This window comes from Ranitomeya variabilis, chromosome 2 (genome assembly GCF_051348905.1).
Source record: "Ranitomeya variabilis isolate aRanVar5 chromosome 2, aRanVar5.hap1, whole genome shotgun sequence".
Taxonomy (NCBI): domain Eukaryota; kingdom Metazoa; phylum Chordata; class Amphibia; order Anura; family Dendrobatidae; genus Ranitomeya; species Ranitomeya variabilis.
In genome coordinates this window covers 598,623,739-598,638,633 of record NC_135233.1, presented here as the reverse complement: position 1 = coordinate 598,638,633, position 14,895 = coordinate 598,623,739, and the positions used below count along the sequence as shown (strand labels likewise).

Sequence of the window (14,895 nt, the reverse complement as noted above, 5' to 3'; positions counted from 1 at the left end):
GGGAAACAATGCAATAAGGATCCGGAACTAAAGTAGGAACATCGAACCTAAAATGCAAAAGCCCGGACTGAATGTGGGTCTCATGACCTGAACCGACAGCAGAATAAATGCCTAGGAGGCTGTAGGGTCAGGTCGGCAATCCGTATAGGGGAAATACCGCTATCTAAACCCTTATTGATGGCGCATCGTCCTCCGATGAGGTTAACGATCGTTCTGTGCGCAAAGAATTCATTGATCGGTCTGTATATAGCCAATTCGGCTCACGTCACCATATACTGTAAGTGTACATTGTAGGTATACGTCATGAGTATTACCCAACGTATACTACCAATGGATGGCTCTGACATATACCACTGTATCGTAATAGAAGGCATACGCCGACTAAGGACCACAAAGTAAAAAAAGTATGAGTGGTAGACTTTTTTTGCGCTTAGGCACACTGTAAAGAAGAGGAGTTTTTACACTGAATTTTGTAGTGTCATACTCAGGTTTCTCAGCGTATATCTGGGACGAATAGCATAAATCTTCCAGGTTTCAAAATAAAAAAAGTGGCATACGGTTATTGACTGGGTGCCTCTGTACAGAATAATGAAGAAGACTGCGATATTTTCATTCCAAAAAAGCAAAGGATTAAAGTTGGTGCAAATTGATTAACAGGACAAGTTCCAGCTGTGAACACTGGACTGGAGCCCCGAGAAATGCCTCCTACCACCCGGCATCCATAGCTTTTCTTTTTGATTATCTGGCCTGGTGCCCTGTCACATGGGAGCCTCTCCGTAAAGATGACGTCCGCCATGTCGGCTAATCAAAAGAAGAGGTACGGGGCAGTTCTCAAGGCTCCTGTCTAGCGGTCACAAATAACTGATGAAACGGGTCCTGAGAGTCGATTCGCACCAACTCTAAAAGTGACGTGTACCGATCGAAGGAAGCCAGACGGTCACTTCTAGGATCTATGATGGCCCATGGATATGTATACACAGCAGCTGAACATGCTGAACATGTCACATACCACCCTAATGTAGGCTACATGGGCACTCCAACATACAAGCCTAATGTAGACCACATGGGCACTCCAACATACAACCCTAATGTAGGCCACACGGGCACTCCGTCAACATACAACCCTAATGTAGGCCACACGGGCACTCCATCAAGATACAACCCTAATGTAGGCCACACAGGCACTCCGTCAACATACAACCCTAATGTAGCCCACACGGGCAATCCGTCAACATACAACCCTAATGTAGGCCACACGGGCACTCCAACACACAAGCCTAATGTAGACCACACGGGCACTCCAACATACAAGCCTAATGTAGACCACACGGGCAATCCATCAACATACAACCCTAATGAAGGCCACATGGGCACTCCGTCAACATACAACCCTAATGAAGGCCACATGGGCACTCCGTCAACATACAACCCTAATGTAGCCCACACGGGCAATCCGTCAACATACAACCCTAATGTAGGCCACACGGGCACTCCAACACACAAGCCTAATGTAGACCACACGGGCACTCCAACATACAAGCCTAATGTAGACCACACGGGCAATCCGTCAACATACAACCCTAATGAAGGCCACATGGGCACTCCGTCCATCAACATACGACCCTAATGTAGGTCACACTAGAACTCCATCAGGTCAATAAAGCCCCACGACTATGCCCGGCTCTTGGCATGTACTTTAAACATGCTGATGTGTGAAAAAAAAAATTGCTTTCTAGATTGCAAATGCTTTTTTTTCTATTGTCTGAAACTTTGAAGTTTAACTTTTTTCTAAAACTCTGGGCAAAACCGTCAATGAAAAAGACCTGGGTGTATGGGTGGATGACAAACTCATTCAGTGGCCAGTGTCAGGCAGCTGCTACAAAGGCAAATAAAATAATGGGATGTATTAAAAGAGGCATAGATGCTCATGAGGAGAACATAATTTTACCTCTATACAAGTCACTAGTTCGACCACACTTAGAATACTGTGCACAGTTCTGGTCTCCGGTGTATAAGAAAGACATAGCTGAACTGGAGCGGGTGCAGAGAAGAGCGACCAAGGTTATTAGAGGACTGGGGGGTCTGCAATACCAAGATAGGTTATTACACTTGGGGCTATTTAGTTTGGAAAAACAAAGACTAAGGGGTGATCTTATTTTAATGTATAAATATATGGGGACAGTACAAAGACCTTTCTGATGATCTTTTTAATCATAGACCTGAGACAGGGACAAGGGGGCATCCTCTACGTCTGGAGGAAAGAAGGTTTAAGCATAATAACAGACGCGGATTCTTTACTGTAAGAGCAGTGAGACTATGGAACTCTCTGCCGTATGATGTTGTAATGAGTGATTCATTAATTAAATTTAAGAGGGGACTGGATGCCTTTCTGGAAAAGTATAATGTTACAGGGTATATATACTAGATTCCTTGATAGGGCGTTGATCCAGGGAACTAGTCTGATTGCCGTATGTGGAGTCGGGAAGGAATTTTTTTCCCCAGTGTGGAGCTTACTCTTTGCCACATGGTTTTTTTTTGCCTTCCTCTGTATCAACATGTTAGGGCATGTTAAGTTAGGCTAGGGGTTGAACTAGATGGACTTATAGTCTTCCTTCAACCTTAATAACTATGTAACTATGTAACTTTAGGATGAAACAGTCTGGGCAGCAAGAATGGAAATACGCTCAGCGGCAGACACAAGTGAGAATACTGCGCTTGGCGTGGCATCCCAGGGGCAGCGTGGGTACGATTGTCTGCCTCTCCAGATACTTGTACAGTCTCATTATTGCAGCAATTAGCAGAAAGTGCCCCGAGGGGGAGATGGAGGAAAAGGTTAGTGTGGTTGGAAAATCTGCAGATACATAAAAAGCAGATGTGCCTTCATAAATACAGGTGTGCACGCACCCCCTAGTGAGCGCCACATGTATAATGGCAATCAAATACAGTGTAAAGAGAGACTGACCGGACTCTGTGGGAGGTGAAGATGTCCTGATGGTAAAGATCTGGCCTAGATCTTCTTCGTCTTCTGGAAGTCCTTTCTGGAGCCGCTGGAGTTTGCGGAGACTTTCGCTGCGTTGATGTTTCATCGATCGGACATGTTGGATTAAGTTGAGTTTGGCCTTCGTGGAGTAAGAGCATAGCACGCAGTGGTAGTAGGACGACTCTCCCTCCACCCCACTCTCGTGCTGTTGTAAGTGCTGCGGAAAATACAGAAAACAAAGGGTATGAGAGTCTATAGGAGAAAACATAAGGCCACCAACATAAAACCATGAGAAAGCCTTTTCATTTCCCCAGAAAATGCACCAAAAATGCATTAAATCAACGTGGCAAGTCACAAAGGAAGAGTCACCCAACTTTTCTGAACCGTCCTCAACATCACTCTATGTACACAGCAATATGTGGCAGAAAATAGATTACCAAAACTAGCCAGATTTCCTAATCAGTCTTCTGGAAAAGTCAGAGGATAAAGCCTTGATTTTGCAAAGCTGAGTTTTAAAGAAATATATAAAAAAAATTGCATTGGGTGTAAATCGGATTATACACGTTAGATAAACGGCGGATGAACTGCCAACGTCAACAAGATAAGTAAACATCCTAATCTGATTCTCTGATGGCAAAAGAGAAGGATCGGGCATGTTAAATATCAACATGTCTGATCTTTTGGTTTTCAAGGGAGATAAGTTGCAACGTCTGGCAGAGGATATACATGCATGCATGTTTGGGTGAATGTGTATATTGCAGCCACCAGCTGAAATCGTAACCGTCGCTTTAAATTTTTATTTCATAAATCATTAGTATAGATGAAAAATAGGCAACTTTCTAACATATCTTATCAGAGAAATCTGCTTCTTTCTCCTCCTGGATTGATCTTTCACTATCACTTCAGGGGTAAAAATTTAGGAGGAGATGACAGTTGGTGCTTTTAAAAGTCTATGGAGGGAGGAGCTAGACAGTTGTTGCTTTTAAAAGTCTATGGAGGGAGGAGCTAGACAGTTGGTGCTTTTAAAAGTCTATGGAGGAAGGAGGAGCCAGAGTTCCATAGAACCTTCTAAGCACCAACTGTCATCTCTCTCAGTAGTGGGAAAATCTGTGTTAAAAATATAGACAGATTTTACCTATAAATTAAGAATTTTGAGATTGAGAGATCAGTCCAGGAGGAGAAGGAAGTGGATTTCGCTAATCTATATATATAATTGTCTAAGGGTTTTTCCGTCTGTCTGTCTGTCTGTCTGTCTGTCTGTCTGTCTGTCTGTCTGTCTGTCTGTCTGTCTGTCTGTCCTGGAAATCCCGCGTCTCTGATTGGTCGAGGCCGCCAGGCCTCGACCAATCAGCGACGGGCACAGCATGGCGACGATGATGTCATAAAGGTTGCCTCGACCAATCAGCGACGGGCACAGCATGGCGACGATGATGTCATAAAGGTTGCCTCGACCAATCAGCGACGGGCACAGTCTGCCGTGAATTCTGGAATCAGCATTGTCCATATACTACGGGGACATGCATATTCTAGAATACCCGATGCGTTAGAATCGGGCCACAATCTAGTAAATTATATTATAAGAAAAATTGTAAATAAGTAAAAAAAATATAGATTATATATCTGGAGTGTTCCTTTAACAACTTGTAAGAAAATTTAGACAGAAGGAGGCTGTGCAATGCAAGCGACTGGGAACTCTGACACCGTCTATTTAAAGGCTCATCACGTTAAAAAGCAGCTGTTAACCCAAAAATATATGCACCCTGCAAGGAAAAAGGATCAGTCCCCGCCGCCTTTAAGGGCGGCCATCAGCGCATTGATTGCTAGAAAGCTTATGAGGCCTTTTTTTTTTTCCCCTCCCCAACAATGGGAAACTTCTAACATCTGGTTCTTCACGCATGGAAAGCGAAATATTGATCCGGTTTAGCTGAAGCACCACTTTAAAAACAGAACAGACAGAAGTACATTCTGATGGAAGGCAGCGAATACCCCCGGGGGGATGACAGACAGAAGCGCACACGCTTTTTGTGGATACTGTCAGGACCAAAAAATAAAATAACGGCAGTCGTCATCATCACGCCAAATGCCTCGGTAATTTTTTTTTTTTGCAATTCTACCCCTACAAAATAAAGTAACAAAGGGCTGATTTATGCTCGGCGGTGCCCCGTACACATGTATACACACTCTCCACCATCACTACCCCCTATCCCCTCCCAAAAGGCACAGAGGCCTCTTTCTCGGCTTCTTTCAGATCTCCACAACCTCAGGTCATAAATCATTGAGTCTTCAGCTGGAGAATCCATCTCTTTAATGAAAAAGTTATGTGAAAGCAGCTGTCCTCCCAGTCCTGTTCCAAATAGTCCATAAAAGTGTACGGCTGGTTACATCCTCAGCGGTCCACCACCTGCAGACAGGCCTGGAATTTCCTGGCTACGGCCCTGCACATCATTCATTTTCCTCTCAAGCAAAGGCTCATATTTCCACGTGACACCTCCCTGTCCATCGAAAAAAAAAGACAGCTAAAATAGCCGTACGGGCCGACTCCCCAAAAAAATCTTTAGATTGTCAGCTCACGTGGTGCAAAGAAGTTTTCTAGGAGAATCGTCTGGATAAAATTGCATGATTGCGGTATAAGAAAGTGCGAAAGTGCAAAAATGACTTTTTTCTTTATCTGCTCTGCTAATATTCGGGGAAATATGCGGACATGACTCATGACATTCTGGTGGGAAGACGGAGAAAACAAAAAAAATTGTAAAACTTTACGAATCTGCAGGCCGGCGAGTCTTGACATGAATAAACTAAAATAAATATTACAACCGCGGATATAAAAGAGCCGGGCCGCGGCAGCATCCTCGCCCGCAGAGCTATAAAGGGGTATGGCCCTACTAGTCAATATGGGGGTCACCACTCGTGACCCCCCTCCATGAGCCACTGTGAACAGCTGCTAACTAGCATGACCGTTCATACACTAAAAGGATAGCCATTCCTCTCCTGTAACACTAGATGTCCCCTGCAGTAATGGCTTCCGGATAAATGAGCAATTAACTGTTAAACGGGTGTCTTTCATGTTAAAGGGGGAATGTCTAAGAGGAGACATTTCCTTTAAATACTGTTACAGGGTTATTCCCATGTTATAAAAATTTTAGCCACCAATCCTGAGCATAAAAGGGCCACACAGTGCCAATACTCATCTGAATAAGGCTGTCTGGCCGTGAGCCCTGCTGCGCGGGGAACTGCAGCGGCATCATTTACCTGAACGCCGGCGCAGAGGTAGGCTCCTGGCTAGCCATAAAGCGATGGCATTATTGCGACAGGAGACAGAAAATAATTTAAAGAGCATTGACCCTTTAATTTGTGACCCCCAATGAAGCAGTCAGTTTGGCATCTTGGACCCACAGTCGTACCAGGATTTGTATCCGTAATGCAGTCCCACAAATGTGCCATTATTTGTTAGAGCTGAGCATAAAGATTTAAAGGACCTTGATCTGGTCAGTAGTCCAGACCCGTGAACCTTTTCATACCTGCCGGCATCTTCAGCACCTCTCCTGATTATTAGGCCCGTTGTGACGTTGTCAGAAACGCTAGCAGGTAGTAGGAAGTTTGCAGGGCTCTGGTCCGGTGGCCACTGACTACCGACATGGCTGGTGAACCAGGGTCAATTATTTCACTCATCAAAAACTGGTCTAAAATATAAGTTGTAGGCTATGTGTGCAAGGAGACTTTTAGGAGAAGAAACTCATCAAAAACTGGCCTAAATGTAAGTCGTAGGCTATGTGCGCAAGAAGACTTTTGGGAGAAGAAACTCAGTTTCTGCTCCAAAAACTCCTTGTACAACAGTGTTTCTGGAAAAGCTGAACAACGAGGCTACCATTCCTACTTCCACAGGGGCCATCAACCAGCTTTCCTGGAATCTAGAGTACAGAATTTGATCAGTTCTGTACAAAAAAAACAAACATCTCCCTCGCCAGCAAGTCTGCGCAGCCGCTAGGCTTCGGACGAGACGCCCTAGATTGCAGGTAGGCTCGCTGATTAAAACAATACATGGCTGCCGGTAGAGACAAGAACCACATGCTTTCGCATCACTTTACTCAGAAAAATATGGTTTATATTTTCTGCAAATCTTTAACCCAAAGCACACAAGCCACATAAGCCTGCCAGATGTCTAGGTATTCAGACGATGAATTATTAGCATCTTATTGCGTATTTAGTATTTTATGTCCGTGCCAAGGTCTGTTATGTAGCAAGATGCAATTATTTGTGGGTTTATTATGATCCTTGTAAAACTGAGGGCACTAGTGCCCACCGGGCTTTTTACTGTTGTGTTGGCTCATGTCTACCAAAAAGCTTAAGAGAGGAGGCATGAAGATTACTGCTGGAGGATAGAGGCACATGATTTGCATCAGGTGGCACAGAGTATGAATGCCAATGTGACAAAACCTCAGCAAATCAAAAGAAACGGATTACACGGGCTTCCCCCTGCCTCAAACAAACCGACCCGGCTCGTCAATAAATGCGGAAGACCAAACTACACCGGTCCGTGCTAGCACCCCGAGGGCCCGCATCGGTGGCACCTGGAAGTAAGATCCGTTTTTTTGTGTGTTTTTTTTAATGAGTGCCGGGTTAGAAACAAAGCCAAGGATGCAGCGAATATTCGCCGTGGTGCGTGCCACCGGGAGATCTGTATAACAGCTGGACACAAAGGTAATTCTGTACTTGTAAGTTCTCAGACTCTGCTGGGTTACCGGTGTTTAAGTAGCGGGGTGTAAGATACAAATGGAGTTACTAAAGGCTTTCAAGTCTGGAGATCTGGAGAAGAAGATGGCACAACCCCCGTGACGTACCCATTGACAAATCAGATAAAAAGGCTTTTTTCCGGCTTTACGTTAAAAGCTTTTAAAATGAAAAAAGTTCTGTAACTTTATAAAACACCTTGCGATTCAACTCCTCGTCATGGGAGAAATTTATTAAGAATGGCGTTAACTTTGGTCAGAACTCAGATGTTAGCATCCTGGGCGCCTCTTCCGATTGCAAGGCCACCTTGGAATAAGGATGAACGTCCGTACAGCCTGGTAATTGCAAGCGCCGGATGAGAAATTTCCCACTGCCTTGGTCTGTCCAGTAGACACTGGACAAGGGTAGAACGAAATCTTTTTACTCACAAAAGAAGTTGTACATTTTAGCCCCAGTTTCACGGGTTCCAAAACTTGCAAAAATAATATATGGAGTAATTCTTGCGTACGTCCAGAGGTGGTGACCTTCTGTTTCTCACAGCTGAGGATTTGCTACAATCTGTAAAGACTGGACAATCATCTATGAGCTGCAGGATGATACCTCATACCAAGCCGTCTGGAAACAGTTAAAGATTTGTATGTCTGAATTCTGCACAGATGAAGCCATTATCTCAAAGAAAAGTCTTGTAATTGGTCATTTATTTTAGGTTAGCATTGCTCTCCTGCCAGCTTGATCTCGCAGAGGACTCCCAGACTAAACCCTGGACCGACAGTAAAGAAAGGTCCAGAACCACGGACTCAACAAAGATGACCTGTCACTAGGATAAATGTTATGGGCTTTGTAGAAACATCTAATGGGTCCCTCAAGCTTTAAAGCGAAGCGAAAGCCAAAAGTGACTTATAAAATGCAGCCAAAAACACAACCAAATAAATAACCTCTCCGTCGAAAGACAGCAAGCCAAGTAGTCATTATTGACAAGAAGGGCTTCTAGGAGATTAAGTAGGTTTCAGCTGTAATCCCACCGCAGAGGATCTCTAACAAGTAACCACAGGTCAGCCAGGCCACCTCTGTGCAATAAATACAACGTCGAGGAACCGGCCATCCCTCAGAGGATTGCACAGAGCACATCCCCCATCAGGTCCTGCAGCGAATATGCATATGATGCAATAAGTGGTCCTGCGCAACTGGCCTGGAAGAAGTATCGTAGAGCTGGCGTAAAAGGAATAGGAATACTTAGAACTAGAAAGTGAACCAGACGTAGAAACAGTGACTATATCCTATAGATGAAGGCTGGCTGAAATCGCCATCCTCTAGGGTCTGTGGTGGTATCGTAAGGACTGGACATGTTGGATTTGAACATGCCCAATCCTTTTTTTTCAGGGAACATAAACCCCCAAGACAGGGGTCTACCAGCAGCTTATTACCCTCAACCTTGCTTGGGCAAGCCAACTGTGCATTTGTATAGAGGAGGGGAGACTGATATAAAAGCTGTCGGCCAAGAGCAATTCAAGGTGTACGATCACCCTTACTTCAACTGATAGACATCTTCATCGTCTAGATTAGAAGTTAGTTAGTTTCCTAGCCTGTAGTAGGCAAATCCATGAAATACCTGCTATGGCTCTTACAGAGGGTACCTGCAGTGTCATCATTCTGGGCTTGTAGGGGTAAAAGTAGGGGTTATTTGGCCAAGAAATCTTGGAAAACACTGGTGAATATAGCAGTGCTAGGACACAGCATTCAGGGCAACGATATCTAAGATGACCACTAAGTTGGTTCTTCAAACCTTTAGACTGTCCCTGCTTGTGAACAATATCAGGGTTCACCTTTAAGGTGTTTTCCAGTTCCAAAAAAAATTCCCAACCCGTGAACAACACACGGTGCTTAACTCACCCACCCCCAGGGTCCAGTACCGAGTCTCCGCCACTGCTCCCGATGTCCGTTATTGTCTATGGCGCTGCAGCCGATCAGTGAGCTCGGTGGTTTCGTCTTGTGCCGGTGGAGACTCCGTACTGGACCCAGGGAGGCCAAGTAAAGCACAGATGGTTTAGAAAAAAAAAAACTGTGCCTGAGGGAGAGGGTTTTTCCGAAACCGGACAACTTCTGTCAACATCAAGTCATGGTCACCAATAACATTATCATTGATCACCCTAGAATAGATGTAGCCAAACACTACGTTAGATGATGGGCCAATATCTGACCTTGGACAACAATCCAGTCTTGGTAAACCGGACCACTGGTTCACAATATGGCTCTACAATGGATCTTACAAAGTTTCAGAAACCTCAATACTGCTAAGGCTCCTTTGATGGTATACCTCATTTTACGCCATCTCCTACGCAGCAGTAATGTGGGTAATGTTGATTTGACCTTAGGATGTTAAGTTAAGCCTCGGAATTAAAAATATACATATACAGTTAGGCAAAAAAGTATTTAGTCATTCAGCAATAGTGCAAGTTCCACCACTTAAAAAGATGAGAGGCGTCTGTAATTTACATCATAGGTAGACCTCAACTATGGGAGACAAACTGAGACAAAAAAATCCAGAAAATCACAGTCAGTTTTTTTATCATTTTATTTGCATATTATGGTGGAAAATAAGTATTTGGTCAGAAACAAAATTTCATCTCAATACTTTGTAATATATCCTTTGTTGGCAATGACAGAGGTCAAACGTTTTCTGTAAGTCTTCACAAGGTTGCCACACACTGTTGTTGGTATGTTGGCCCATTCCTCCATGCAGATCTCCTCTAGAGCAGTGATGTTTTTGGCTTTTCGCTTGGCAACACGGACTTTCAACTCCCTCCAAAGGTTTTCTATAGGGTTGAGATCTGGAGACTGGCTAGGCCACTCCAGGACCTTGAAATGCTTCTTACGAAGCCACTCCTTCGTTGCCCTGGCGGTGTGCTTTGGATCATTGTCATGTTGAAAGACCCAAACACGTTTCATCTTCAATGCCCTTGCTGATGGAAGGTTTGCACTCAAAATCTCACGATACATGGCCCCATTCATTCTTTCATGTACCCGGATCAGTCGTCCTGGCCCCTTTGCAGAGAAACAGCCCCAAAGCATGATGTTTCCACCACCATGCTTTACAGTAGGTATGGTGTTTGATGGATGCAACTCAGTATTCTTTTTCCTCCAAACACGACAAGTTGTGTTTCTACCAAACAGTTCCAGTTTGGTTTCATCAGACCATAGGACATTCTCCCAAAACTCCTCTGGATCATCCAAATGCTCTCTAGCAAACTTCAGACGGGCCCGGACATGTACTGGCTTAAGCAGTGGGACACGTCTGGCACTGCAGGATCTGAGTCCATGGTGGCGTAGTGTGTTACTTATGGTAGGCCTTGTTACATTGGTCCCAGCTCTCTGCAGTTCATTCACTAGGTCCCCCCGCGTGGTTCTGGGATTTTTGCTCACCGTTCTTGTGATCATTCTGACCCCACGGGGTGGGATTTTGCGTGGAGCCCCAGATCGAGGGAGATTATCAGTGGTCTTGAATGTCTTCCATTTTCTAATTATTGCTCCCACTGTTGATTTCTTCACTCCAAGCTGGTTGGCTATTGCAGATTCAGTCTTCCCAGCCTGGTGCAGGGCTACAATTTTGTTTCTGGTGTCCTTTGACAGCTCTTTGGTCTTCACCATAGTGGAGTTTGGAGTCAGACTGTTTGAGGGTGTGCACAGGTGTCTTTTTATACTGATATCAAGTTTAAACAGGTGCCATTACTACAGGTAATGAGTGGAGGAAAGAGGAGACTCTTAAAGAAGAAGTTACAGGTCTGTGAGAGCCAGAAATCTTGATTGTTTGTTTCTGACCAAATACTTATTTTCCACCATAATATGCAAATAAAATGATAAAAAAACAGACAATGTGATTTTCTGGATTTTTTTTCTCAGTTTGTCTCCCATAGTTGAGGTCTAACTATGATGTAAATTACAGACGCCTCTCATCTTTTTAAGTGGTGGAACTTGCACTATTGCTGAATGACTAAATACTTTTTTGCCCCACTGTATGTGTATCTATCTATCTATCTATCTATCTATCTATATATATATCTATATATATGTCCTGTTTTCTTGAGACGTTCAGCCAAGAAATAACCTATGATGAGTTTCATCTGTCTCGGAGCTTGGGCACATTTATTCTTCATAGAGATGAGCACTTAGCACATATATCACAACCGGGTCAGCCAGTCGTAGCCCTGCGAACCTGCGGTTCACACTGTGACAATGGTCAATGAGATAATTATTCAAATTTAAGCCAAAAGGACAAAATGGTCAAATCAAGAGACATTTGAGCCTTAATTTTCTTTTAAGCCTCATTAAAAGCCGATATATTTTGACTTTCAGATTAAGCGTCCCCGAGCTTACCGCGAGGTAAATCAAGCGAGATCATGGAGCCCGAGTGAAAAGTCTGCGGCACTTTAACTTTAAATAATGCAATAATTATTGGATTTCCTTTTTTATAACTGAAGTGCTGGAATGTAAACAATGGATATGTAATTGCAGGAAGGGGGATCAATACGGCCAATCGTTTTCAGCCATGTTAATTGTAAATACAATTGCTCCAAGATGTCAGCTTGTTCTTCTCGCTCCCGGAATCACCCCTAACGGATGACAGAGTCCAACTTTCCCATTACGACTGCTCGTTCCTTTAAGAGGTTCTCAATCAGGTCTGATCAATCTGTCAAGATAATGCATGGATTAAGTAAGACTCCTTCAAACACAGCTTCCCAATCAATAGCCAGAACTGACTTAATGAGGAGGGGCCGAAACCCACTGGGAACCTGCGCCGGTAGCTGCCTGAGCATGTCTTCGGACTCTTTAGTGGAGGCTGATAAACAGACCATCTCTTAATGAGCTTGCAGTTTATGCATGCTTCACTAAGCATTAAGCCTCTCCCCTCCCGGGACGGGAAAAAAACAAAATAGATTAACACAAAACAATACGGTCCCAAATTAGCTCCATCTTGGATTGCCTTCTTCTCGCGTTAATTGTGCTTGGAAGTGAAGATAACATTTATCAATGCCGTGCCAGGTTTCATCCCTTGAGTAAGTGTCTCTCTCTCTCTTCTCACTGGTGGGTCTTGCACGCTTTGGAAATTAAGTACGCCGCTGCCCTTAGAGAGATTTATCGCCTCTGATAAAAAAAGATGTTGCCTAAAGCAACCGAGACAGAGGAAGGAATCGCTTGCCGGGGCAAGCAAGCTTTCCTCTTCGTCATGCCTATCCTTTCCTGAGCAGATGCCAACATCCTTGAGCACCAAATCACGAGTCCTTGCTTCGCAGGTGCCTACCAATGAAGGCTGAGGCCTAGTGACTGAGCAGATGCCAACATTTTGGAGCACCAAATTACGAGTCCTTCTTTTGCAGGTGCCTTCCATGATGAAGGCTGAGGCCTAGTGAAGAGCCTTCCAAGATGAAGGCTGAAGCCTAGTTAAGAGTTGGAGACCACAAGGATAAAAGGGGCGGCTTGAAAAACAAAAACAATAGGTCTGTGCTGTCCTGGCGAGGGGTGAACAGACCCCCACCACCAGAGCTTAATCCAAACATCATTGGATGGTCACCAAAAAAAGAAAAACTAAGTGAGAGCAGGCAAGAAATGAAAGTGCAACCTTATACAGACATCTGCTACCTCTGCCACCGATTCCGGGAGATTAATTTCCAAGAAGCTTGGCTGCACAGAAAGCCTGTAGTGTGAGGGGAGGAGGGTACGAGAGGATGAGGCTGGGGTCACAGCCTTCTCCTTGTCTCTATTGTGTTAGCTTTGATGCATGCTGTTTTCAGGCCTCATAATGCTGAGCCAGGGCCTTGTCCTTAGGAAACGGCGAAGAGGCCTGCATGTTCCCTAGCAACCTCCTGACAGCCAGCTGGCAATATCCCAGCTGGGGCGACGAACAAGAAATAGGTGAAGCTTACGGACATATAAATAAACAGGAGGCCAGGTCGCTGGAGGAAAGCACAAAAGGCTCGGGGAGGGAGCACCGGACCTCCACACCCAGAAAAAGAAAAATTACACATCGTTTGTCCCAACCTCATAACTAAAATGACCCTGTGCTAGCTTATTCCCATGACTGACGTACAGCAAGCCTGGACAGGTCTGCAAGTACAAAAGTGGCTGAAAAACATCAGAAAGAAGGGAGAGGCAGCATTTGCCGACCAAATATTAACCCACTACCTGCGTACGCTCCTATGGGTCATGATGATGCATGACTGCCTTACATCAAAGGAATAAATAAATGTAAAAATGCTACAGGTCACCATTCTCAGGGAACATGGAGAGGTGGACACAACTTAAAGGAAAATGTACATTTCTACCTCTGCATTTTACTGCAAATCTGCATCCAAATCTTCATGCAGGATGTGTGCATTACACCTTGAATTTATGGAGGACAAATGCGAGGAGGAAAAAGGTCACATCAATCCACAGTTATGGTGTGTGGACACGAGTGAGCTGCAAAAAAAGCCATGATTTTTAAAAAAAAATTCAATTTTTTTTTTTAATATACCTATGGAGTGTGTGATCGTACCCTTACAGTATCTGAAATGCAGAATTTTTGGTGGTGCCAAGTTATGGGGCTTCATTATGGCATGGAATAAATTAAGATGGTTCATGCACCAGTAGATAAAAAGGGTTATGGGTAGGGATGAGAAAATTGGCAGCGGCCTGGGCAATTTTCTGCTGTCCATGTCCGCTAGATGCGAAACCCGTGAATCAACTCTTTCCTGCAGTCATCCGCGGCTCCTCTTTAGATTGGCCAATCTGGTGTGACTTCATTGTTGCGGTATGACGCTCACATGAAATATCGGCAGGTTGCAGACGGTTCGCAGCGTTTTGGTCCAGTAGCCACAAAATTCCAACATGGCTGCTGCACCAGGGTTCTGCCTAACCATTCATTCATGCGTGGTTTTGGTGACCATATCACCCACAACGCACCTGCTTGCCCATTTTTTCCACCACTGAAGAAAAAAAATAAATAAATAAAAATCGCACAAAACCCCCCCAGAAAAACTAAGGGTACAATGAAATCCCTCCATAGGCCTTACAAAAAACGCATATTGTGGGATTGACGTACGAGACTGCGGTTATGGCAGAAAATATACAACTCTGTAAATGTGGATGAAATTATCATTAATAAAAAGACAGACAAAATAAAAGTTAATTACCGTCAGTGGCCAAAATGTCTT

General features: G+C 44.2%; 1 protein-coding gene across 6 annotated transcripts in view; it reads right to left on the bottom strand.

Annotated features, from left to right (window-relative positions):
* Positions 1-14,895, bottom strand: part of ZFHX3 (zinc finger homeobox 3) — a 124,100-nt gene that overhangs the window by 31,602 nt on the left and 77,603 nt on the right. For all 6 annotated transcript variants that reach the window (XM_077288535.1, XM_077288537.1, XM_077288532.1 and 3 more), the window contains exon 4: positions 2,963-3,197. In XM_077288535.1, the coding sequence (XP_077144650.1) occupies positions 2,963-3,197 (235 nt within the window). The remainder of the gene's footprint in view (positions 1-2,962; positions 3,198-14,895) is intronic.